Raw genomic sequence first — 22,541 nt, forward strand, 5'->3', positions numbered from 1 at the left:
CACCCCAACGTTGGGGTCTGAGGAGCAGACCGTGTCCTGCGTGACTCTGTGAAACACCTGCCTGGCCAGGACTAGAGGCGGCTTGACTCACCTGAGAAGCTCAGGAGCCCCCAGAGGTCAGGGCCCAGCGGGCCCACTTCCCTACCTCTTCCCCATGCTCACCTCTGGCCCTCAGTGGACACCGACCCCCAGAATGAGGACCCAATGATGCTAGAATACATGTGCCGAAGGGAACCCTGACAGGTAGCTGGCCTCGTATTCCTTGCACTGGGCCATCCCCTCAAGCCCTGAGTCAACCGTGAGCTCGGGCCTACTCCAAGCTGCAGGGTAGCCAAGGGACACTGACTTTACTAGAAGATCCTGCGGAAAAGGCAAGTAATGTTCAAGATGATATTTGTATATTAAGACAAATGCATATCTATCATGCAGTAGAATGTAGAAACATGAATTTCAAAGCCACTACCTGAGATTTCAGAGGAGTATCACGCTCCGGGAAGGTTGCTTCAGGCTATTTCTTTAGAATTCAGTTCCCAGTCCCCCAGAGGGCTGGCTCCCTTGGCTGAGGGGTGTTTAAGTTGGGTAGAAAACTTGGAGAGGCTCTAAGTTCCTGAGTTTCTTGGAGAAACTCAGTGTCCTTTGCTATTAGAATGAGGCAAGTGAGGACCAAGGTAGGGAAATGATTAGCCTGAGGACACACAGCTTGGAGTCCAGACTTGAAACCCAGATCTGTTCTTTTGTCTGGACTGAGAAATGCTGCATTGGGTTTATAAGAATGCTTACCATGGCAAGAAAAGGGATCTGATCACAGAAAAGAGGCTTGGGCTTAACCCTTGGTTATACAGAAAACGCAGTTCAAAGACCAATTTTACTCAGAGAGTCTGTGCTCCAGGTTCTGAGTAGAGTTGACGCCATTCAATGACAGCAATATATTTTCTTACCTCCTTCAAGGCCTAGCATTCTGTTTGGGAAAGAGGATCAGGTGAACAAGGAAGAGAAGTCCAACTCCAGTGCCAAGGAATAAAAGGAGGAAGGCCGAGATGGTAGCAAGGCCAGCCAGAGGCTGTTCTGTAATCCAAGCCAGGGAACTGGCAGGACTTATGTGTTAAAATGGTCAGCAACCCTTCGACTCTCCCTTGCTCACACACAACAGGCTGTACCTGCATATGTAAACACACATACACACACACACACACACACCCCTCACACTCGGAGTCATAGATACCCAAAAGCTTATGATCAAGCAGAGCCTTACAAAATGCAGGGGACCACTGACGATCTGAGTTCTGGCCTCGCCACCACACAACCACCCACTGTCACCTGCAGTGACAATGCAAAAGGGAATCAACCTGAACCAGGGAATTGAGTAAGTGTAGCTTTCTTTTACTTAAAACGCTGTCCCTCACATTATTAAATAAGGGTCAAAGATTTGTGTTTTTTATAAAGGCATCTTCAACATTTTTATAAATTTGTGACACCCAATTGTCAACCTCTTAAGCCACGAATGTCTACAGATAGTCTTGTGGCTGTCACCTCTCACAGAAGTGCAACTCTCAATATCATTTAATCAAGTCAATTAATGCTGTTTAATAAATAGGCCAGAAAATTAGCTGAGAGTTTTTCTCGGCGGGATGCAGCGTGCGACCAAAGTTATGGAAGATTGTCCCTTGAATCACTAAGGCAAACCTTGTTGAGTGTCATTTTACATAAAGCAATCACATAAAAAAAGTTATAAATAGAAAAAAATTCCAAAGTTCTCCCACAGACAGGGAAACTGAAATGTCCCCCCCCCAAAAAAAAGGGAAACAAAACAAAACACAACCATCCCTACCTCCACGACCCATTTGCTTCAAGTTCTTGATCATACAGTACTCGACATCTTTGGATATTTTACAATGTACAACTCCAAACTGCAGCCAAGAGAAAACAAAAAGAACTAACCAGTCGTCTGAAAAATTGAGTTTATGAGAAGTCATTACTTTTACAAAATAAAAACAAAAGCCCCAACACCACTGGTTTCTAATTTGTTCATTTTTCCTCGTTTTCCCTTAAAGTTTGGGTCAGCCCCACTCCCTTGGCTGAGGCGGGGACACAGGCATGTTGGCTGGTGGGTCCCAGAAGCGAGGGCCAGAAATGGAGACAGGAGTGTGAGAAGCGGCTGCCCAGCAGATGACGTCTGAGGACAAGAGGGTGTCAGCAACAGTTCCCTCTGGCTGAAAGGGCAGCTGGTGGTGTGTGGAGTCACGGGTCTCTTCGCGGGGGAGCTGGGAGAGTGACAGAGTCTGTGGTCTTCTCTGGCCTTTTTGTTTGTGTTTGCTCAGGAAGAAGCCAAGGCAATAGGAAGAGCTGAAGTCTCTGTGTCCACAGCTCCTGGATTGGGGACACCAGCCCTGGGCCATCTGCACAGAAGAACTCTCCTCCCTTCTCTGGGCTACTGAGAAACAAGAGCAAACTCTGCAAGAAAAGGGAGGGAAGGGCAGGAGATGGGAGAGATGATGAGGAAGGCACTGGGCCAGCAGAGCTGTCTTCCTTCTCAGGACCGGCTACATACCAGAGAGCCAGGGAGAATGCGTGGACAGCCCTCACTCACAGAGCCCTCCAAGCCCATATTGGAGCCAAGCCTCTGACTTCCCACACCGGACAGCTGGCTTCCTCCCTGGGGGACCACGGAGGGGTTGAGGGTGTTCAAACACAACAATGCCAAAGTCCTGAGAAGCCCACAGCTGAAAAGCAAACATACACCTGGGTAACTGAGCATTTTGTCTGTTTCCGAGAATCAGGTGGAGAGGGGCAGCTGCCAGGTGTTAAGAGGAGGCCCCCATTCCTTCTGTGTTGGCCCTCAGAGTCCTGAAAGACTCCTAATGGCATTGGAGGGACCACGCAGAGGTGGGGACAATGCGAGATGGTAGCCCCCGGATGCGCACAGTGGCCTGCCCAGAGGGCAGAGTAGGATTTAGAGTTCCCCAAAGCTGCCTGGGGGCTGTGGACAAGCCCACCCCAGCCCTCTTCCTCTGTTACCCTGTCTTGTTTGGCCACATTTCTCACCTGTGCCAACGTAGAGGTGGACGTGATAAAACTAAGTCCAGTAAAACAGTGTCACCAGGGACATTAAGACTGCAAAGCTCCTGCTCTCTCAAAGCTTCCCTCTGGAGGGATGGGCATGTGTGAGTGTGTCGGTGGGTGGATGGGAGGGGGAAAAAAATTACCAGCCCCCTTTCACAGCAGGGTGAAACTGGGGTACAGAGGGCTGATCTGTCCGCGGTCACAGGACAGGGAGGGAAAAATGGGCCCGGACTCCAGGAGCCCCGCTCCTGATGCCGGGAGGCCTCCCTGCCAATAGGGCACTTCCCCTAAGGATCCCAAGACCACTGGAGATGGGAAAAATGACCCGTCGGAACAGTGTCAGCAGGGACTCTGCCTTAGAGTGGTGGGGCTCAGGATGTGTATCTCAGGACCCTACCTTCATCCCTGCTCCATCCGGTCTGCCTCTAGCCAAGCCACCTCCCTCCGTCTAGCCCCACATAGCTCCAAAGTGCTCCCGGACACCTGGCCTGGGGCCTCCTCCTTGGCATGGGCCCCTGTGAGTTTCTGTGTGAGAGCAAAGAGACAGCCAGAGAGAGGCCAGGCCTTTTGGGAGGAGATGCCCATCTCAGACACCAGCAAAGGGGAGGCAGCTGCCTCAGGAGGCCCAGAAAATACCACTGCGGCTGCTATTTTTTTCCTTTTTCCTTTTGAAATAAAAAGTTCAGACCCATCGGATGGGGCAGGTGGGCCTGGGAGGGGACAGGGAAGCAGGACTGGGGTTGATGAGGACCAGCCTAGTTGTTGGCTTCAGACATGGAGGCCACGTGGTTGAGGCCGGCGAGCCCGGGGAGGCCGGCCAGGCCCGCGGCCCACGGGTCGGGCAGCGGGAAGTAGGGACGCGCGGCGGCCACGTTCTCGGCCAGCGCGAAGGCCAAGAGGCCCCCCGCGTCCCGCTCGGCCTCGAGCTGCGCGCGCCCGAACAGCTTCATCTGCGTCTCCTCGAACTGCCGCTCCAGCTCCTGCAGGCTCAGCGCGCCCTTGGGCGCCGCCAGGAAGTGCTTGGCGGGGCTGGGGCCCGGGAGGCACACGGCGGCCCCGCCCAGGTGGCCGCCCACGTCACCCAGCGCGGGGGGCATCACGAAGGCCGCCTTCTCCGGGGCTGGGCCGCCGGGCCCAAAGAGCAGGCTGGCGGCCCTCCAGGCGGCGGGCTTGCGGCCGCGCCGGGGCCGGGCCATGCGGCAGCTCTGGCGCTTGATGTGGCGGTGCAGGTGGTCGGAGCGCGTGAAGCTCTTGTAGCAGAACTCGCACTGGTAGGGCCGCACGCCCGTGTGGATGCGCATGTGGTTCTTGAGGTCGTAGTTGTGCACGAACTTGGCGTTGCAGTGGATGCACAGGTAGGGCCGCTCCCCCGTGTGCTTCCTCATGTGGATCTTCAGCTTGTCCTGCCTGCAAGGCAGAGCCAGAGTCAGTCCCTGCCCAGAACCCCAGGCGTCGCTCCTCACTCTCTGCTCCCCTTCCTCCAGAACCCGCTCAGGCTCCTGACTGCTGTGGTGTCAACCCTCAGAAATGGGACCCCTGCTAGAATTCACCTTCAACTACTGCGCCACCCCAGACGGGTGTGGCTCCTCCCCTGGATTAGAGAGTGGATCAGGAGCTGGGTCCAGAGAGGCTGCTGTCATCCCAGAACACCTGTTACGCATAAGCTCAGAAGAATGACGTGCCCACTCTGTCAGGGCCTGTCTCATAGACTGGAAAATAGACTTGCTGGGGACATAGGCCCCGAAAGTCAGCAATCTTTCACTAGCCCTCCAATGAGGCAGCCACTTCTCATACTGGATTGCGCCTTCAGCTCCACTCTCTCCAGGCAACAGGGTCTTTCCTCGAGGTTCACCCTGGTCCCATCCCGGCCCCTGGGCTGTTGAGACCTGTCAGTCTTCAGCACTAATCTGGGAGGCTACAGAGATCAGGCACACCTTGTGCAAGTCTCCTGCACTGTGGTTTCTTAGCCCCAGCTCTCGGCTCTCCTCTTTGTCTGCAGACAATTCCAGGGTTTACAAAAGAGCCAGGTGCAACAAGAATGCAGCCTAAGCTAGGGCAGAGCTTTTCAGGATTTAAGCAGTATTATTCAGAGGTAAGATATGACGTGGGGCTGCGGCTCCCATCAGCGGGTGTGGGAGCCTCTGCTCCAGCGGCAAACCCACTGGTAACGTGATGGGTGACCTTAGGTGAGTTACTTAACCTCTCTGCACAGAGCCGAACCTAGCATGAGACGTCAATTCCTGTTGTCCAGAGCTGATGGAGAGAAATTTGGGTTTGTGTTGAGCTAGATTCAACACACCTCCTGGTGGTCTTGAAAGGAAAACGGACATCTCAAGGCTGTTTTCGTAAAGACTGAATGCTGCATAAACCAGCGAAAGGAGCCTTTCAGCCACGCAGAAGTGGAGGCAGGTGAGCTTCGAGAATTCTCAGGATCCTTCTGCAGCCTTCCTTGACCAGGCCCGGCAGGCCAGGAAGCTGTGTCCAGCCTCCCACCTCCTCCCTGCAGGTGTGGCTTGGGTGGAGCATCTGCCTGTAATTTTTGGCTCGGCTTTGAGGTTGGAGCAGATGTGGAGCCCAGGCATCCGCCCTAAAATGGCCAGATTTAAACCACACTCAACATAACCGCAGGACAGCAGGAGCGGGTCCTGGCCTCCTGGTGTCCTCTGGCCACTAGAGGTCTCACTGGCTCTCATATTCTGGCTAGTTCCCCAGGGGCGGGGCAGGAGAGAAAAGGGCATTCAAGAGTACACTGGCAGGGACCAGGGGAGAAGGACCAAAAGCACAGATCCGTTTCTCCCACCTGTGCTCCCTGGAAGGCTGGAGGGCACCTGGGGGGGTGGGGATGGAGAGTGGGGTGGGCAGGGAGGAGGAAGGGAGAGTTGGTATCCTTCACACACCAGGCACCGCCATCCCCGTCCCTGCCCTTCCCACAACCCACCAGCTGCCCCCAGGCTCCACAGTAAGTACCCCGCTATGACATCTCATGTGCCCTTCTGCCACCAGCATGCTGCTCTTATGGTCTTTGTAACCCACATTTCACCCAGGTGATTGGATTTGTGAGCATCCTGGCTAGTGGATCTCAAAGTTGATGAGCCATTATCAGGGTTTGATGAAACACAGAGTGCTGGGCCCCCCTCCCAGACTGCCTGAGTCAGTAGGTCTGCGGGGGAGAGAGCAGAGAGTTTGCGTTTTGGATATGTTGCCGGCTGCTGCTGCTGCTGCTGCTGGTCTGAGAACCACTGGCCTGGGTTAATCCTTCAGTTGGCTGGTGGGCAAACTGAGGCCCAGGGAGGGTTAGGGTTAGGACCAGGGAGGTGAAGTCCCTAAGGTCACCGGGAGGGTAATGGCAGAGCTGGGGCTAGAACAGCCTAGGCCTCTCTCCTCAGCACCGCACTGTGACCTGTGTAAAAATGTAGGGGTGGGGTGCAGAGTGCTATTTGTAGCCCTAGAGCAACGCCATGCCGTCCTGGGGAATACGTCTCGGGACTCCACACGTTCGCTCAGGCTCTGATGAGACACTGGTTCTAGGTGGTTGGCTAGGCTCACTCACTGGCTGAGGGACTCATCCTCACCAGGGCCTAGTGGAGGGTCAGCTGAGAGTCACCAAGTGGGGCTTTAAATACATCATCTCCTTCAATCCTCACTACAACCTTATAAGGGAGATTTTTAAAAAAAATTACTATTACATATATTTAATAGTATTGACACCCTCAAATAATGGACAATGCAAATGATAAATCTTCAAATGTCAAGGGCCTCTTTAAATATGCACTGCTTCTCCTGAGCTTTTTGTTAGGGCATCTAAAGTAAATCACACTTCAGAGGTGACTGGCCCAAGTGTGGGAGACGTGCTGAGAAGGTGACTATAACTTCCTCTCATTGAGCACCTGCTGTGGGCAGGCAAGTACACACACCATTTCAATGACCCTGGAAAGTCATTATTCACAGGCAAGGTACAGTGCAGGAAAGGGACCCCCATTAGGGGTGTGGGAGCCCCTGCTCCAGCTTCAGACCCCCCACTAACTTGCTGGGTGACCTTTAGGCAAGTTATTTAACCTCTCCATGCAGAGTTGAACCTAGGGCTAGGCATCAGTTCCTATTGACGAGGAATCTGGGTTTGCGTGAGCTCGATTCAACACACCTGGATTAATTTCCTCACTTGGACTGAGGAATCGCTGGGGGCTCAGAGAAGTCAAACAGCTTTCCCAAAGGTACCAGCCGGTGAGGGGCAGGGGGGCATGGAGGGCTATCTGGGCATGGTTTCTTTGCAAGCTCTTCTGAGGATTTTCATACTGAGTGTCCCCAGCCTGAAGCCTGTAGGGGCTGCCTCAGAAAGTGCAGCCCGAGCAATCACACCAGGGCATCTGCAGCCAGCCTTCCATCTCTGGGGTCAGAAGACTGGGCCAAGCTGTGGGAGCAGCTCAGCCAGGGCAGGAGCCACTGTCCCCAGTGGAGACTTTTCATGGGAGCAGGGGTGGGGAGGAGGGTGGACAAACCTCATAAGTTAGTCCTGGAAAAAATTTAGAGAGCATTTAGTTTACTGAGAGCGCGTCTGAATCAGTGGGCCCAGTAACCTGCATCGCTAGCAGTATGCTTCCCAGGACCTTGAAAATACTGATCAAACCCAGCCCATTCCCAGGGAGGGAATGGCTTTCTTAAGGTCGCACAGCCTCCTTATTTCTGTAATGACCTTTCCAGGTAGATGTAATGCGCATGTGCATTGGCAGAGCTGGGCCCGGGCTCGGCACACTCTAAGAACCGGACCAGGTCCTTTGCTGCCCTGGGCCTCAGTTTCCTGACCTCTAAAATGGGAGGCTGTGCTGCACCATTTTGACCTTTGGTGTTCTGAGAGTGTTTGCATCTGGGTAATGGGCTAATACTGAATCCCTTTCTGGGTGGCTGGCTTCATATATTACCGCTCTTCTACCCTTGCTCCTTTACGCATCTGATCTGCTGGCAGAGGCATCATGAGTGAGTTGGAATGTTCCAGTCTGACTCTCAGCAGCTGAGCTCTTGGTCACTTTCCTTCAGGACTGGGGGTCCGGTGGCCCCCCTTAAAATCTTCCAAGCCCCCTAACCCTGTCCAAAGGCCTATGTGCTAACTCACCCCTTAGCATGGCTTTGAAGTCTCTTTACAAGCTCACGCCTTCCAGTTATAAAGGGATGAGATCTGGGGGCCCTTGGTGACTATAGTGAACAATACTGTATTATATATTTGAAAGTTACTAAGAGAGTAGATCTTAAATGTTCTCACCACACACACAAAAAAGGTAACTAAGTGAGGTGATGGGTGTGTTGACTAATGCGATTGTGGTAATCGTTTCACAATATATGAGCATATCAAATCATTACCGTTGTACACCTTAAACTTATACAGTGTTATATGTCAAATATATCTCAATAAAGCTGGAAGAAATAACCACCCCGTATCCTTTGCCAGCCCCCATCCCTCCACACAGTACCGCACCCACACGCCACATGGACACACTGTTCCCCTAGCAGGCCATGCTCTGGTCAGCTCTGCATCTTTGAATCTTTGTTGGCATGAGCTGGACCACCAGCCCCCCTGGCTCAGAGCCTGCCATATTATGGGATGGATGCTGGTAAGCCCTGGCTCCTTCCCCTTCTGTTCGTATCCTGTGTTTGGATGCCATGCTCCATCCCTTAGGTTCCCACCAGATGTCCAAGCGTAGATGCCAGCATGTGTGCTCTTTCCTTCCCAGCCATGAGCCCACCTCTTCCCTGCAGCCACATCCTTCATCTCTGAGTTTACCCTTGCAAACTGCCCTGCCTGAAATGTCTACCACTCCCAATCCCCCGATCCTTCAATGGTCAAACTCAAATGCAGTCTTTCATAGTCCCTTCTCTATCCACCCAGGTCTCAGCCTTTGCCCTGACCTTCCAGAGCACTTGAACACTGCAGCCCGAGGCAGGTCGCTTGAGGGGCAGGGAGGGAGCAACAGAGGACGATCTGTCGGCATCATTCTCTCCTGCCCCCTAAAGGCCCCACACGTATCAGCTTTGCCCTCCCAGCAAGTCCCGAGCTCTGGTGGCCCAGCCTCCCTGTCTGCGCTCTGTGGCCCCAATTCAACCACACAGGTGCTCCTGGCAGATGGGAACACCTGTTCAGAGGCTGTCTTTGCTGCCTTTATTTCCCATGCATGCTATTCCCAGGGCAGGGCCGTCACGTGTGCTGTTTCCCTTAGCTGCCCCTCATGCCTGCGGAGCCACCGCCCTGTCCCTGGCTCCCGGGGCCCTGTCTTGTCAGGCGCCTAGACAGCAAGATGATGCAGGAAGCAGCAAATTCACGGACAATGAGCACTGGCTCCGGCAGCTGCAAAAAGGGAACCCGGGCTCAGGGACGTTCCTGTCAGTACTAATCGTGAGCTCGGGTCAGGACCTAACTGTGCAGGCGGTTGGTTATAAGGGCTTCAGTAAAGCCCGTGAAATTGGCCCTTCCATCATTCTCGTGAGGAAGAGGAGGCAAAGAGAGGTGCTGTAATCTGTCCAGAGCTTTCCTGATCTTGGGCAATATATGGGGTCACAAATCTGGGCGTGAACTTAGGGAGCACCTGCTCCAACCCCCTCGTGTTACACATGGGGAAACGGAGGCCCAGAGAGGGGAGGAGACTTGGCCAAAGTCACACAGCTAGTTAGAGGCAGATGCAAGCCCTCAGGCTGGGGTTCCTGATCACCACTGCAGTGCCCTTTCCAAGGGGCTGCAGTCCCCAGGAGACACTGCGCCTTGTGTCCCCACGTGCCGGCCCTGCTCTCTCCGCACACGTTCAGCATGTGGCCCGGACGGTACTGGAACCTGCTCGGATAAGAACCCATCAGATGCTTTGGAGTTCTGCCCGGTGCTCATCACTGTACAGTGGGTGGTCATGGCCACGACCTGCTGGTGCGGGGCCGCTTCTCAGAACTCCCCAGTCCAAATCTGATGTGCTCCTCCCTCGCCCTGTCCCCTTGTCTGCCATCTCATCCCTTTACTCTGCACCTGGGACCCATGCCAGGTCACATGCATGCAAGCCTTGATTGGCATCCCCCCTTCCAGCTCGGAGAGCTCATCGTCGAGAAAGATGAGCTAGTCCTGGTGATCTCACTCCCCTGAGTGAAAGGAAAGGGCCCCGGGTCCTGGGCCTCGGTGGAGGCTCCCAAGTGAGGATAACGCTTTCCCAACACCATCCACCCAGACTTCTTGGTAAGCTGATGGTCTGAGACAAATCCTCTTCCTGCTGCCACTGCTAATGACATTACATTATCTTAATAAGGTCCCCAGAGCTGCCAGGAGCGGGAGAACTAAGAAAAAATTACAGGGGAAAAAAAAAAGCACCAGCTGCCAGGCTCCTGGCCTTGTTTGGAGAGAGAGCTGTCTGGTGCTATGGAGCAATCAGCATTTGGCTTGCACTGGGGGGCAGGGGTTGGGGGCTAAAAGTTGCAGCCTTTATGGGATGTCGGTAGGGGATTCAATGGAGACTGGGGAAATCGTGGCTCATCAGAGATTGATTTCTCGGGGTACAGAGCTTGGGTTGCCCATCCTTCTCCTCCATGGGACCACTGTCGTCTCAGGAGCTGGTCTCTTCTCAAGTGTGGCAGTTTCTTGACTTCACCACGTGTCCGCCAAACCTGATTGGAGCACCTGTGAGAGCCAGGCTGCGGATGGGATGCAGGGGGCCCAGGAGGGAAGACTGCCCAAGCATGCGCTCTAGGGGCTCCCCCGACAGACGGCCTGTACTCAAGGACCCATGTGGCAGGACAGGAGCAATTAAGAGCCTTCTGAGGCCTTCACAGGCCCAGGCCAGGCCTAGTTGGTGGTGATGACAGGGGTTGGGGCAACGAGGAAGGGGGAGGGCCCTGCGAGGTGGGTGGGCAGGGAAAAGCCCCACCAAGGGCAGCAGCATCTCCCTGCACGCAGAGAGGATGAATGCCTTCTTGTCCTCCCTGGCCCACGTGCTCCCCGTTCTTCAAGGCCCATCCTAGGGGCCACCTCTGGCCCACTAACCCTGTAGTCCTGACCTTTGGCCCAGGCTTCCAGACTTTCTGGGAATAGAAATAAAGGACTCCTGACGAGGAGGGTCTGGGGGAATCTTGGTCCAGGCTGCCTCTGCCCTAAGTCCTGGAACTGTTTCTCTCTCCCAAGTCAGAGCCACAGGACCAGTTTCATCAGGAGCTGTCTCTGCAACCAGCACAGGCTGCAGCTGCCCTCAGGAAGAAAATGGTGACCTTGGACCAGGCTGGGGGAGTGGACACATAGACTCAGGCACAGACAGAGGAACTTGGAGTCCAGGTGATCATGGGATGGCCAGAGCTAGGAGGGGACAGCATGGGGCCAGAGATACACAGTCTGGTTGAAGCCTTTGAGGCCTTTCCTGGGGCTCCAGGGGTGTCTCAGAGCTGGAAAAATCAGTGGCGGGACAACTGTGGGACTGGCTGAAATCTAGAGCCGGCTCGGAGGTGAGATTCCCGACACCCAGGAATAGACACATGATGGTGGGGCTGCAGTCCCTTCTTGGAGACCCACAGAATGAGAGCAGCAAGTGGGCGCTCAGGGGCAGAAGGGGCTCTGTTGGAAGGACACCCAAGGCCCCTCCGCCATGTTGTGCTGCTGAAGTCATGAGGAATGATGTTCCCACGGGGCGTGGACATGCTGGGAGCTGGCATCAGAGGCCATAAGTCAGAGCCTGGGCCACCTTGCAGGGGGAGGGTGGGTCAGTCCAACGTCCCCCAGGAGGGAGGGGAAGTGGGATCAACATCAAGAAGAGAGGAGAGGAGGCCTGGCCGGAGAGCAGAAGCTCAGCTATAATTAAGCAAAGACTTGGGCTCCAGAAAGGAAAATAGTGTCCACGAGGAGGACGTGAGGGCAGCAGGTCCGGGGTCCCTCAGCCTCGCCGGGGGTCCAGTCCCAGGTAGTTGCAAGGGAGTCTGGGAATTCCGAGTCAGAGAGGCAGCAGCTGCTGCTCTAAGTGGCCGCTGAAGAGCCTCCAGCTGAGGACGGGGGGCAGTGTCACGGAAGTCAGCCACGAAGGGGGTCCCCGTGGAGAGGCTGCGAGGAGACTTGGCTATATAGAGAGTTACAGGCCACCCGGACCTGGACAGGCCAGGGTTGAGGCTCTTTGAAGGCTGAAAAGAATCTTGCAGGCAGCTCCGGGGAGGCGACAGGAGGGAAGCAAGGAACCAGCGATTCCGAGGAATGTGATGGGGAGGGGTGTCGAGGGGTGTCCATCACGGGCACCCACAGCCCACAGTGAGAAATAAAGTCCCTAGGGGAGGAGGCCAAGAAACTCTCCTCCAACCTCTCCCCACTCCGGGTATCTCTGCTCCTGGGAGGGGGACCCCGGAGCCTTTCTGATCTTTCTCAGAAGGGCCAGTGCCCAGTGGGAACCGAGTGAGGGGAGATGTGGATGGAGGCGGGAATGCAGCTGCGTCAGCTGGAGACAGGCCTGGGGGCCCAGATGGCTGTCGTTCTGCTGAGCGGGACTAGACCGCAGGGAGGGCAGGGCCGGGGGCTGGACGGCTGGAACCGCCGCACAGCTGATGTGGCCTGGAGGGGTGGTGAGCCGGCAGGCACAGAGGCCACCCTGAGTGATCTGCAGGAATGTGCTGGGCGGGAGGGTTCTGGAATGCGACCCTCCTATACAACACAGCATTGAGGCCCAAACCAGGAGGCCCACGCAGAGGATGTGCTGGTGTCAAGAGGGTGAGAAGTCTGTCCTGACTGACCGAGTTTAAAACTTTCCCCAGGGAAGGCAGGGACACAGACCGGCATGGCCCTCACAGAAAGCGGAGTGTGGGAAAGGCCCAGAGGGAAGTGAGGAACGGAAGGGAGATGGGGGCTTGGTGGGGGGCAGGGCAGGCTCGCTCTGAGGTATCCTGAGATGCAGCACATCCCCTTGAAGCCACAGACCAGGGTCTCCCCTGGAGGGATGGGTGTCTCCAAGTGTCAGCCATCTGCACAGGGGACAAGCAAAGGAGGTGGAGCCCAGATGGCAGGACTCAGGGGCTGGCTTTTCTGGATCAGGCCTGTGAAAAGTGTCCATGTCTTGAAGTCATTCCCAGGGGGCTGCGGAGAGGCACTGGCTCCAGATGCATGAACTGTGCTTGAATTTGGACTGGGCTCTGGTTTATCTTCCATTATCCCTGTGCTTTTGTCAAGGCTTTACAGGTGTTCTGTGGATCTAAGGTGAATTCAGGAGAAGAGGAGGGTGGGAGGTGGAGGTGACATAAGAGTGGCAGGGCCATTAGTGGGGGGGACCCGAGAGGGGGTGAATCTCGGGGACTTTGGGGCCAGCTGCTCTGCAGCGATAAGAGAAGCAAGCACCTGAGGTCAGCACTGCTAGGTGGAAGGGGAGACAGCCGGGGTATGGGGGACCCTGCCCCTCTGCACCTGGAAATTCTCCCTTCACTGTCAGCTCGGAGCAGCTGGGAGATTCTGCTGGGGTTTCCTTCACAGAAGCAGCTGTGAGGGGACCCAAGGCCACCTTGGAAACAATCAGCGTTGTCCTTCGAAGCGGTCACTGGAAGAGCCTGCAGAGCCGTTTTCACAACTGTCAGCTGAACATATTCCTGTACCCTCTCTGGCAACCTCAAATAGAGTTTTCAAGCCGCCAAAGAGAGTGAGTCTCATTACTTAGCAGAACTCATCTTGTTTTTCCCCCAAAAGCACTGCCCCTGATTTGATAATCAACCTGATGCAAAACACTGCACTCTATCCTCAAAAACCAAAGCTTTGGGCCCACTGGGGCAAATCAAAAGAATGAGCCCCCAGCAATTCCCAAAGATGAACTGCTAGGGGGATATGGGGTGACAGCAGCACCACTGGAATAAGTGTGGGTTTCTCAAGGCGGGTTCTCTGATGGGGACGGTGGCAATGTGGGGAAAGGACCTGGTCTAGGAAGTCACAGTCCCAGGGTGGGTAACCACATCCGACACACTGAAATGACCAAGCCCTGATGCAGGGCACTCACCAGAACCTTCTGCAATGTGGACATGGCTGGGAAGGTCAGCCTCACATCAGTGACCACAATCGGCACCAATAGACCACATCTCCCCCAAATGAGGCCCATCAAAACCTTGCACTGGACAAATCGGACCCAACATCATCCCACCAATCAGTTCTGACCACAAAAGTTGCTGTGCAGAGAAGGTACACAACACACGCGTGCTGAATGGGATGGAGTCCGGGAAAGATGAAAGGCTTATCATGTATTGATTTCAAAGTTCAACTTTTATAACAGCATAAAGTTAACCCTCTTCCCAACATGGACAGTCAAGGGGGAGAACTTAAAAGGAGGCCCACCCCTTAGGTCTGACCCAAAATAGGACTGAAAGGGCCTACAGGGGTCTCACTGGGATTCAAGTCCCAGCTCTGCCGTTTCCCAGCTGGGCTTACGAGTGGCTGACTAGCCACTGGGAGATGGATCACCTATCTGTGGACAAAGGCCATGGCCCTCCCTGACTTCCAGGACATGGCAGGGGCGGTAGTATATGTAATCCATTCAAGACAGGCCCTGGCATGCTGTCCAGGCTCCAAATAAAATAAAGGAGGGGCTGCACTCCATTGGGGAGCTTCAAACCGGCTTTCCTGGATCTACAGTGGGTGCTGAGATCCCCCCTCCCCACTTCTGCCTTAACCAGGACAGCTCCGCTCTTATCTCTTTGGCATCTTGGCCTTCTACCTAATAGTGTATATAAGAAAATATCTGAAAATCACTGCACCAGCTAATGCCTAGCACCTGTTCTGGCGATGAGCTTGCTGTGCATCTAGGATCCAGCTGGACCTCCCCTGACCTGGGTCTCTCTCCATCCCCGTGGCCCCCGGCCCTCCCCGCCCTGCCCCTCACACCCACAGGCCTCCGTTCGCACCTGGTGAAGCGGACCTCGCAGATGTTGCACATGTATGGCTTCTCCCCGGTGTGGGTCCTCATGTGCCGTGGCAGCTTCCCGGCCCCCATGATGACTTTGTGGCAGATGGGGCACTGCTGAGAGGCCTTGGGCTTCAGCTTGCGCTCCTCCACCAGCGGCCAGGGCGGGAAGAGGCCCCCTAGGTGGGTGGCGCTCAGGAAGTTGAGATAGGCACCGTAGTCATTCTCTGCCTTGATGGGGCCCAGCGGCCCCCCGGGAAGGTCTGGGAACATGTCCTTGAAGAAGTCGCTGGGGAAGGGCGGCGGTGGAGGTGGCGGAAGCTCCTCCTTCTCCTCCTCCTTGATCTTGCGGTTCTTGATGACCAGGTCTAGGGGCCCACTGTCCATGGGCTGCTCGGGCAGCTGGGCGAAGGCACCGAAGTCCCCTGACCAGAGGTGTGGAAAGAAGTCCGGGGCGAATGGAGATAAGGAGGGTCTCCTGTCGGGGATGTTGGCTTTGGGGTACAGGTTCTCCCTCAGCAGAGATTCAATGGAGAAGTCCCGGATCACGCCCAGGTGGCCAGGGCTGCCGGCCCGGAAGGAATCCGGGAAGTCCCTGGGTGTGTCTGAGTAGGCCTTCTCCGAGAGGTGGTCCGTCTTGGAAGGGCTTTGGTGGCAGTTGATGTCCTGGGGGTCAGGCAAGTTTTCTTGATCAGCAAAATCCTCTGTGTCATCGTCCTCCTCCTCCTCCTCTTCCTCCTCCTCCTCTTCGTCCTCCTCATCATCGTCATCTTCGTCATCATCGTCGTCCTCTTTGTCATCCTCCTCCCCACCGTTCCCCCCGGGCTCCATGATCTCCAGGCACACGTTCACGATGCACTGGATCTCCAGCATCCTGGCGGCGTTGAGGATGTGCTTGACGTTGGAGGCCGTGATGGTGAGCGTGGAGGTGTAGGCGAACTCCAGGATGGCGGCCAGCGCCTCGGGCTGGACAAAGTCGATCTCGTAGACGTAGGGCTGGCTGGCTAAGGTGCCGGCTGTGAAGAGCTTCTTGAAGTACTTGCTGCAGGCGGCCAGGACGGAGCGGTGGGTGCGGTACTCCTGCTCCTGCACCACCAGGAGCACATCGCAGAGCAGCCCGTCATGCCGCTGCTCGTTCAGGCTGCACAGGACCTCGCTGCTGTGGTTGGGGAAGGGAATGCCGATCAGCTCGTCAATGCCATTGGCCATGTTCTCAGCCAGAGCCCTGTGGGGACACACACAGGGAGAGACCGGGTTAGAGGACATGGCCCCAGGAGGGGATGCCAGCTCTGGGACCCTGACCCGGGGAGGCCAGGCCGGTGCATGTGCTTGCCCACCCCACCCCTGCCTTTGCTTGGGGCTCCCCTCCCTCCCCCTCTGCTAGAAACCCGGCCCCTCTTCCTCAGCTTTTCCCAATCTCACCTGGAATTCAGAGCCCCGCTCAAAAGCTGGGGCTTCTCAGTGAACCACTGGGCTCTTCCCAGGACCCCAAAGGCCCTTGGAGTTGGGCTTGTCATTGGGCAGCTGGCATCTGCCTTTTAGCAAAGGCTGTGGAATCTTCTCGCAGGCACGATTTCACTGAATTCCACTTTGGGAATATGCAAGTCCTGAACGCGGGGACGGACAGCCATGTGAAACTTCATCGCTCTGTATGCTACAGGAATGGCGGCCGCTACAGACTCACGCAACGTCTGTGGGTCAAGGGCCAAAGGAGGAATTTTCTCTCATGACTCAGGGGTCCCTCTGGGAGAATGCTTTGGTTTATTTCACAAGTCCTCTGACTCCTCTAACAGATTCAGATTTTGCTACTTTTGGCTATTGATGCGGGCTGTACTAACGGAGGGGGCTACTAACAGTAGCTGAGTTGTTCCTCAGCCCAACTTCATATGTGGCAGTCTTAATCCCCCAGTATGTCAGAGTGTTACTGTATTTCGCAGTAGGCTCTTTAAAAGGGGAATTAAGGTTAAAACGGGGTCCTATGAGAGGGCTCTCATCCAATATGACTGGTACCCTTACAAGAGGAGAGCAGGGCACAGACACACAGAAGGAAGACCACGTGAGGACACAGGGTGGAAGACAGCCACCTACAAGTCGAAGAGAGAGGCCTCAGAGGAAACTGACGCTGCCGACACCCTGATCTTGGACTTCCAGCCTCTAGAACTGTGAGAAAATAAATCTCTGCTGTTTAAGCTCCAGTCTGTGGTACTTTGTTATCGCAGCCCTAGCAAACAGATACAGCTTCTAGGAATCTTAAAAGCGATTTCGTGGCCCATTTTCAGCAAGGGAATGGGGGCCTTACGGCAGGTGTTCTGCTTTCTGACCTATTTCTGGCTTCATCTTAGCTGATGAGGTTTCCCTTCATTTGCAATTCTTGATTGTTTAGAAAATACTGACCTCCTATATGTGTATATCTGTGAGCCATTTGACCTATAAATATTTATATTCAGTATTAAATTCGAGCTCATTGTTAGCTAATTTATCATGTCTGTATTCTGTTACTCTTAGGGAAACATATCCCTATGGGGAGAAGCCTCTTCTAAGACACCTCAGCATTATCTATACATAAAACACGACGTGCGGCCGGTCATAGCCGCCAGCGGTCGGGGAGGGGGGCGCAGAGGACAGCAGGCACCCCCTCCCTTCAGGGAGCAGAATTCACAGCCCAAGTCAACAGATTCAACCTGCACAACAAGCCACCTCAATTTTTATGCCAGGGCACTGAGGGCCCTGCTACTCGGGGCAAAGCCTGGCTGTGGCCCATGGATAAATCCTAGCAAAGGCCTGGCCTTACCCAGCTGCAATTACAGTGGGGAGAAAAGAAAAAGGAAAAGTCTGGAAGACCCACGGCCCAGTGGCAAGAGCTTTGGGGATCCCCACATACTTATCTTTGGGGTGCTTCTGCCCTGAGAAGGCAGAGGCAGTGGAAGGGGAGAAGGCAGAAGTGCCAGGCCCACAATATGTGCCCCAAGTGGCCTGGAGGCACCAGGGACCCGGTGGGGTGTCAGGGTGCTGGCCCTCCTCCTCCCTGCTCCTCTGTGGGTGGTGGAGGGCCTTAGCCTTCCCCCAGCAATCTCGCCTGGGCAGGTGTTCAAGAGCTTTCCCAGAGCAAAGGCCTTGCTGCTTTCCTGCCTTCTTGAAAAGGTCCAGAGACCCTGCAGGCCGTGCATTCATTCTCTAAATAGACTTTGGGTTTCTTCCTGTGCCCGGCCCTGCTCTGGGCTCTGGGGATGCACAGAAGGCAAGCCAAGCAGGCCCTTGCTTTAACAGAGCTTACAGGGACATAACAACTGTGATAAAGATGCAGCAATGTCCAGCGAAGAGGAATAAGATATCACCACACACCTATCAGAATGGCTAAAGTAACAAAAAGTGACAACACATCGCTGTGTCCACCAGGCTCTCTCTGGGTTCACTCACTCTGGGGGAAGCCAGCTACCATGTCATCAGGACAGTTCTATGGAGAGGTCCATGTGGCAAGGGACTGAGCAGGTCCAAGTCACCAGCTGTGTGAGTGAGCCACGAGGAGAGTGGGTCATTCAGTCCCAGTCAGGCATTCAGACGACGGCACCCCTGCTGACATCCTGACTGCAGCTTCATGAAAGACACTGAATCAGAACCACTTAGCAAAGCTGCTTCAGAATTCCTGACTCATAGACACCGGGAGATAGTAAATATTTATTCTTGTTTTAAGTTGATCAGTTTCAGAGTAATTTGTTATACAGCAATAGATAACATAATAGATAACACAGGAAGATAATAGATAATACAACAGGCAGCACAGAGGCACTATTCACTTCATAGACATTATGGATTTGTGATAGCTATCATTTCTGGCAGATGGCGTTGAATGCTGTCTTCTAACAAAATCAGTATATTACGACACTGGTTTGATAGATGGAAGTAGATGTATCGAGGAAATGACACCTTTTTCTAATTCCCACGAAGCTACCCTAATGGTAGCAGGGTTCTGACCCTCAGAGGAATCTTCTCACCTGAAAAGACTGTTCGTGAATGAAATGCCCCATCAACTATTAAAAGCCCAAATCATTAAAAGCTCAGGAAATTAGTTCTTTCACGCAAGTTTTCTTGCTTGCCAAGGGCTTATTCCTATAAAGACAAAAATGTTTTTAAATGTTTTTCAGGAAAAATTCCCACAATTCCTTAAACTTATCCCCACCTTCTTAAATAGAGGAGCTGGAACCCATTGGATGGGGTGTAGGCGATCAATGTCTCACCCGAGCCCTGGGAGGGATGGAGAGCCCCATCCCTGTGCTAAATGTTCTGCTTCCCATGCTTTTGGAGCTGGTCTGCTTGGGCCTGGGGGTCAGGAACCACAGCTGTGTGACTCTGGGAAGCCCCACCACCTCTCTGGGCTTCTCTCTTCTCATCTTGTCATTGGATGGACAGGGGAAATCTGATAACCGGCGTCATGACCATGAGGAGCTAGAAAGCACAAAGTGGGTCTGGCAGTGAGGAGGGGGCAACAGGCCTGGGTGACCCTGGACTTGAAGGCTGGTCTGTCCAGCAGCGACTTCTCACCATGGCATGGTTTGGAGTCTTTGTCCCATTCCTGGAGGAACAGATGTAACCACAGAGCTCGGGGCTGTTTTTCCTGGCAGGAGGTAGCAGGGGAAGGGGGGGGCTGTGGCTTGCTGTTTTATTGACTCTTTGGGAAGAAGTGCCCCCACCCTGCCTACACTCTGGAAGCTTCCCTGGTGACCCTAAGATCCCCATGCCTGGAGGGCCCGCAGACAGCAGTGTTCCAGAGGGGATGCCATGTCCAGCCCCAACCTTTGCACCCAGGTCCTCCATCCCCTCCCTTCCATCCCTCCCGTCGCCCAAGCCAGGGCACTCTTTCTCCAAGAATAACACGCTCAGGAAAGAAAATTACACACACACACACACACACACACAAACACAAAACCAAACCACTCGACAGCTAGGAGAGGCTTGACGCAAAATATGAACCTCTGGTAGGAAGGTGATGATAGAAAAAATATAGAGCCAAGAAATAAAGGCAGAGGAGGAAAAGGGGGAAAGAGGAGCTTGCAAATGGAAGAAGGAGGTGAAAGAGCAGAATGCAGGGCGAGTGAAACCTTTTCAGGCGTGGTCCCCATTCCAGAGGACATGAGACTCTCCACAGCCTCCCCTGGGCCTGTGCCCTCTGTGGAAGGTTCTAGAGCCCAGGTCTGTCCACGTAGCTTTCTGGCAAAGGCAGCACTTCTCATCTCTGGCCTAGGTTCATTCAACTGTAACATGAGCACATCACTAGCCTCAGGTACTCTACCTGCCTCCCCCCCCTCACTATCGGGAGATGAGTCATGCCCTTTAGCTCACCAGCTAAAGAGGAGGAGGGGGTGTTGCTATGAGAGGGTCAGAGAAGAGGTGGGGCTGGAGCCTTTGGAAGGAGAGAGAGGGCCTTGGACGTAGAGAATTGCACTGTAGAAACCTGGCTCTAGAAGTCCTCCGAACTAATTTCTTGAGTGTGACTTGAATTTTTGTTTTTATTTGTGTCCTGTTCTAATAACCAAATCAATCAAGCAGGCAAGCCAACATTTATAATAACAATCAATACTAGCTACCATTTATCAAGTGCCTGTAACGTGTCGGTCATTGCACCTCTAAGCCTTCTTCAATCCACACGACCATGAAAGGTACGTATTTTTATCATCACCTCCAATCTAGAGATAAAGAAAGAGTATGGAGAGGGTAAGTGACTTGCCCAATGCCACACACAAGTGTCCGAACCAGGGTCTGAACCCAGCTGCATTTGGTGCCAAAGCTCACGTTCATTCCCCTTATAACACTGCCCCCTACAAAGTCCGACTTGTGGGTAGGGGGATTTGGACCCTAGCCCCCAAAGGTTGAGAGATTTAATCAGAGCCAGGGCTGAGGGTTGTACACCAGGGACCTAAGACCCAAGCAGGCCAGGGGGGCTCAGGACTGAGCACCAGTGAGAGGTACGGACAGGGAGGCGACAGACCCCTGTGGGCTGGGGGATCGGAGCAGGCTTCCAGGAGGAGGGGCCCTGTCTGATCTGTGAAGGATAAAGAAGATTTCACTGGGCAGAGGGGCAGGAAGGACCTGCCCCATATCATTTGGATCTGGAAAGCTTTGGATTTCTAGAGTCCCGTCTGAAGTTGTGTTTAACCTGGATCCTGAGCGGGATCACACAGGAAGCTGTTCTCAGCCAGCGTGTGCCTGAAGTTGGTTGACAGCCATCTGACAACAGGGGGATTATGCTGGGAGGTGGAGAGTGAGGGTCCTGCTTTAAGACCTCCCGGGTCCACATCCTGGCCTCGGGGACTAGGTTTCACCCTCCTGAGCTCAGTTTCTTCATCTGTTCAGTGGGGATGGTAAGAGTTGCTGGGCGGATCAAATGAGGGAAGGCACATGAAGTGCTCCTGGGACAGAGGAGGTACTCAAACACTGCTGGCAATTAGGAAGTCCGGGAGGGACAAAGATCCCTAACAGGGGTCTTGGCAGAGGGAGGTGGCATCACACCAGGAACTAATTTGCCTTCTGTATAGTTTTGCAGAGACCATACTATTTAATCACCTCTCCCAAAGACATTCCCAGGGCCACTCCAGCATGTGGAGGACATTGTAGTCTTCCAAGGTCCTTTCATACCTCCTGTCTCATGTACTCCTAACCCAAAGAGGCAGGCAAGGCTGGTAGAAACTTTATGCCTATTTTACAAATGAGGAAAATAAGGCACAGTGAGTAGCTTATGCCCAAGGTCACACAGCGCATTAGTGTCAGAGCTGGAACTAGAACTAGGTATTCTGATGCCCAAGCCTGTGCCCCCAACCAGGTGTGGGGTTGCCTGGCTAGTAGGCACCCCATGTTCTAGGACTGGTTTTACTAGGAATGTGAAGTGCAGGGATTGGCAAATTATGTGTATACTCCTGCTGCCCTCAGTTTGCTTATGTGGGAAATGGGGAAGTAACTGCATGGATCTCACTTGCTCCAGGGCAGGATTTGTCTCTTATATGTCTGTATCATTCCCAGGATGCCATTAGGCAGGAACATGGGAGACGCTGAATGAATGAGGTCTGTTCAAATACACGGTGGAGAGAGCCTTGAAGTCACAAAAGGCAGTGGGTGGCCCCAGCCCTCTGCACTGGGGACATCTGACATTTGAACAGAGCCCTATCATTCGTAAAGTGTTTATATCTATTCATTTCATCCTTATTATGATTCTCATTTGATGGGGATCAGAGAGGCTAAGTCATTTGCCCCAAGTCACACAGCTAGAAAACAGCAGGTCAGGGATTTGATTTCTGCTCCAGTTCCATCTCTTTCCTGTCCTCTGTGGCTACCTCAGTGATGTGACTTTCAGGACAATTCTATTGCCTTGATCCACAAGTCCAGTGCCTCCTTGAATCATGCTCAGGTCAGCAAATCTGGGGCCCTGGATGATGCTTCCATCTGCCAAATCCCCACGGCAGACTGGCCCCAGCTGGCAGGCTCCCACTGCCCTGGGAGTGGTCCCACCCCCCTCTCCAGCCTCCAGTTCCTCCCCTGCCTGGGCCTGGAGCTTCAAAGACGCCTGGCAGAATTAGTGACTGCCATGAGGGCGAGGGTGGAGTTGCACAGGGGCAGAGAAGGGATGTGGAT

At 54.0% G+C, this 22,541-nt stretch overlaps 1 protein-coding gene across 19 annotated transcripts in view; it reads right to left on the reverse strand.

Annotated features, from left to right (window-relative positions):
• Positions 1–1,772: 1,772 nt before the first annotated feature.
• The window catches only part of ZBTB7C (zinc finger and BTB domain containing 7C), a 373,598-nt gene continuing 352,829 nt past the window's right edge, over positions 1,773–22,541 (reverse strand). For 13 of the 19 annotated variants that reach the window (XM_036823649.1, XM_036823635.1, XM_036823636.1 and 10 more), the window contains 2 exons: positions 14,923–16,146; positions 1,773–4,467 (listed from right to left, as the gene is read on the reverse strand). In XM_036823649.1, coding sequence (XP_036679544.1) covers positions 3,816–4,467; positions 14,923–16,130 — 1,860 coding nt within the window. In that variant the 5' untranslated portion in view covers positions 16,131–16,146 and the 3' untranslated portion in view covers positions 1,773–3,815. Of the gene's footprint in view, positions 4,468–14,922; positions 16,147–16,343; positions 16,441–18,913; positions 19,029–20,503; positions 20,603–22,541 lie in introns of those variants that run through there. The other 6 variants (XM_036823646.1, XM_036823645.1, XM_036823644.1 and 3 more) reach the window with 3 other exon arrangements.

Source organism: Balaenoptera musculus, chromosome 14, assembly GCF_009873245.2.
Source record: "Balaenoptera musculus isolate JJ_BM4_2016_0621 chromosome 14, mBalMus1.pri.v3, whole genome shotgun sequence".
NCBI classification, from domain to species: domain Eukaryota; kingdom Metazoa; phylum Chordata; class Mammalia; order Artiodactyla; family Balaenopteridae; genus Balaenoptera; species Balaenoptera musculus.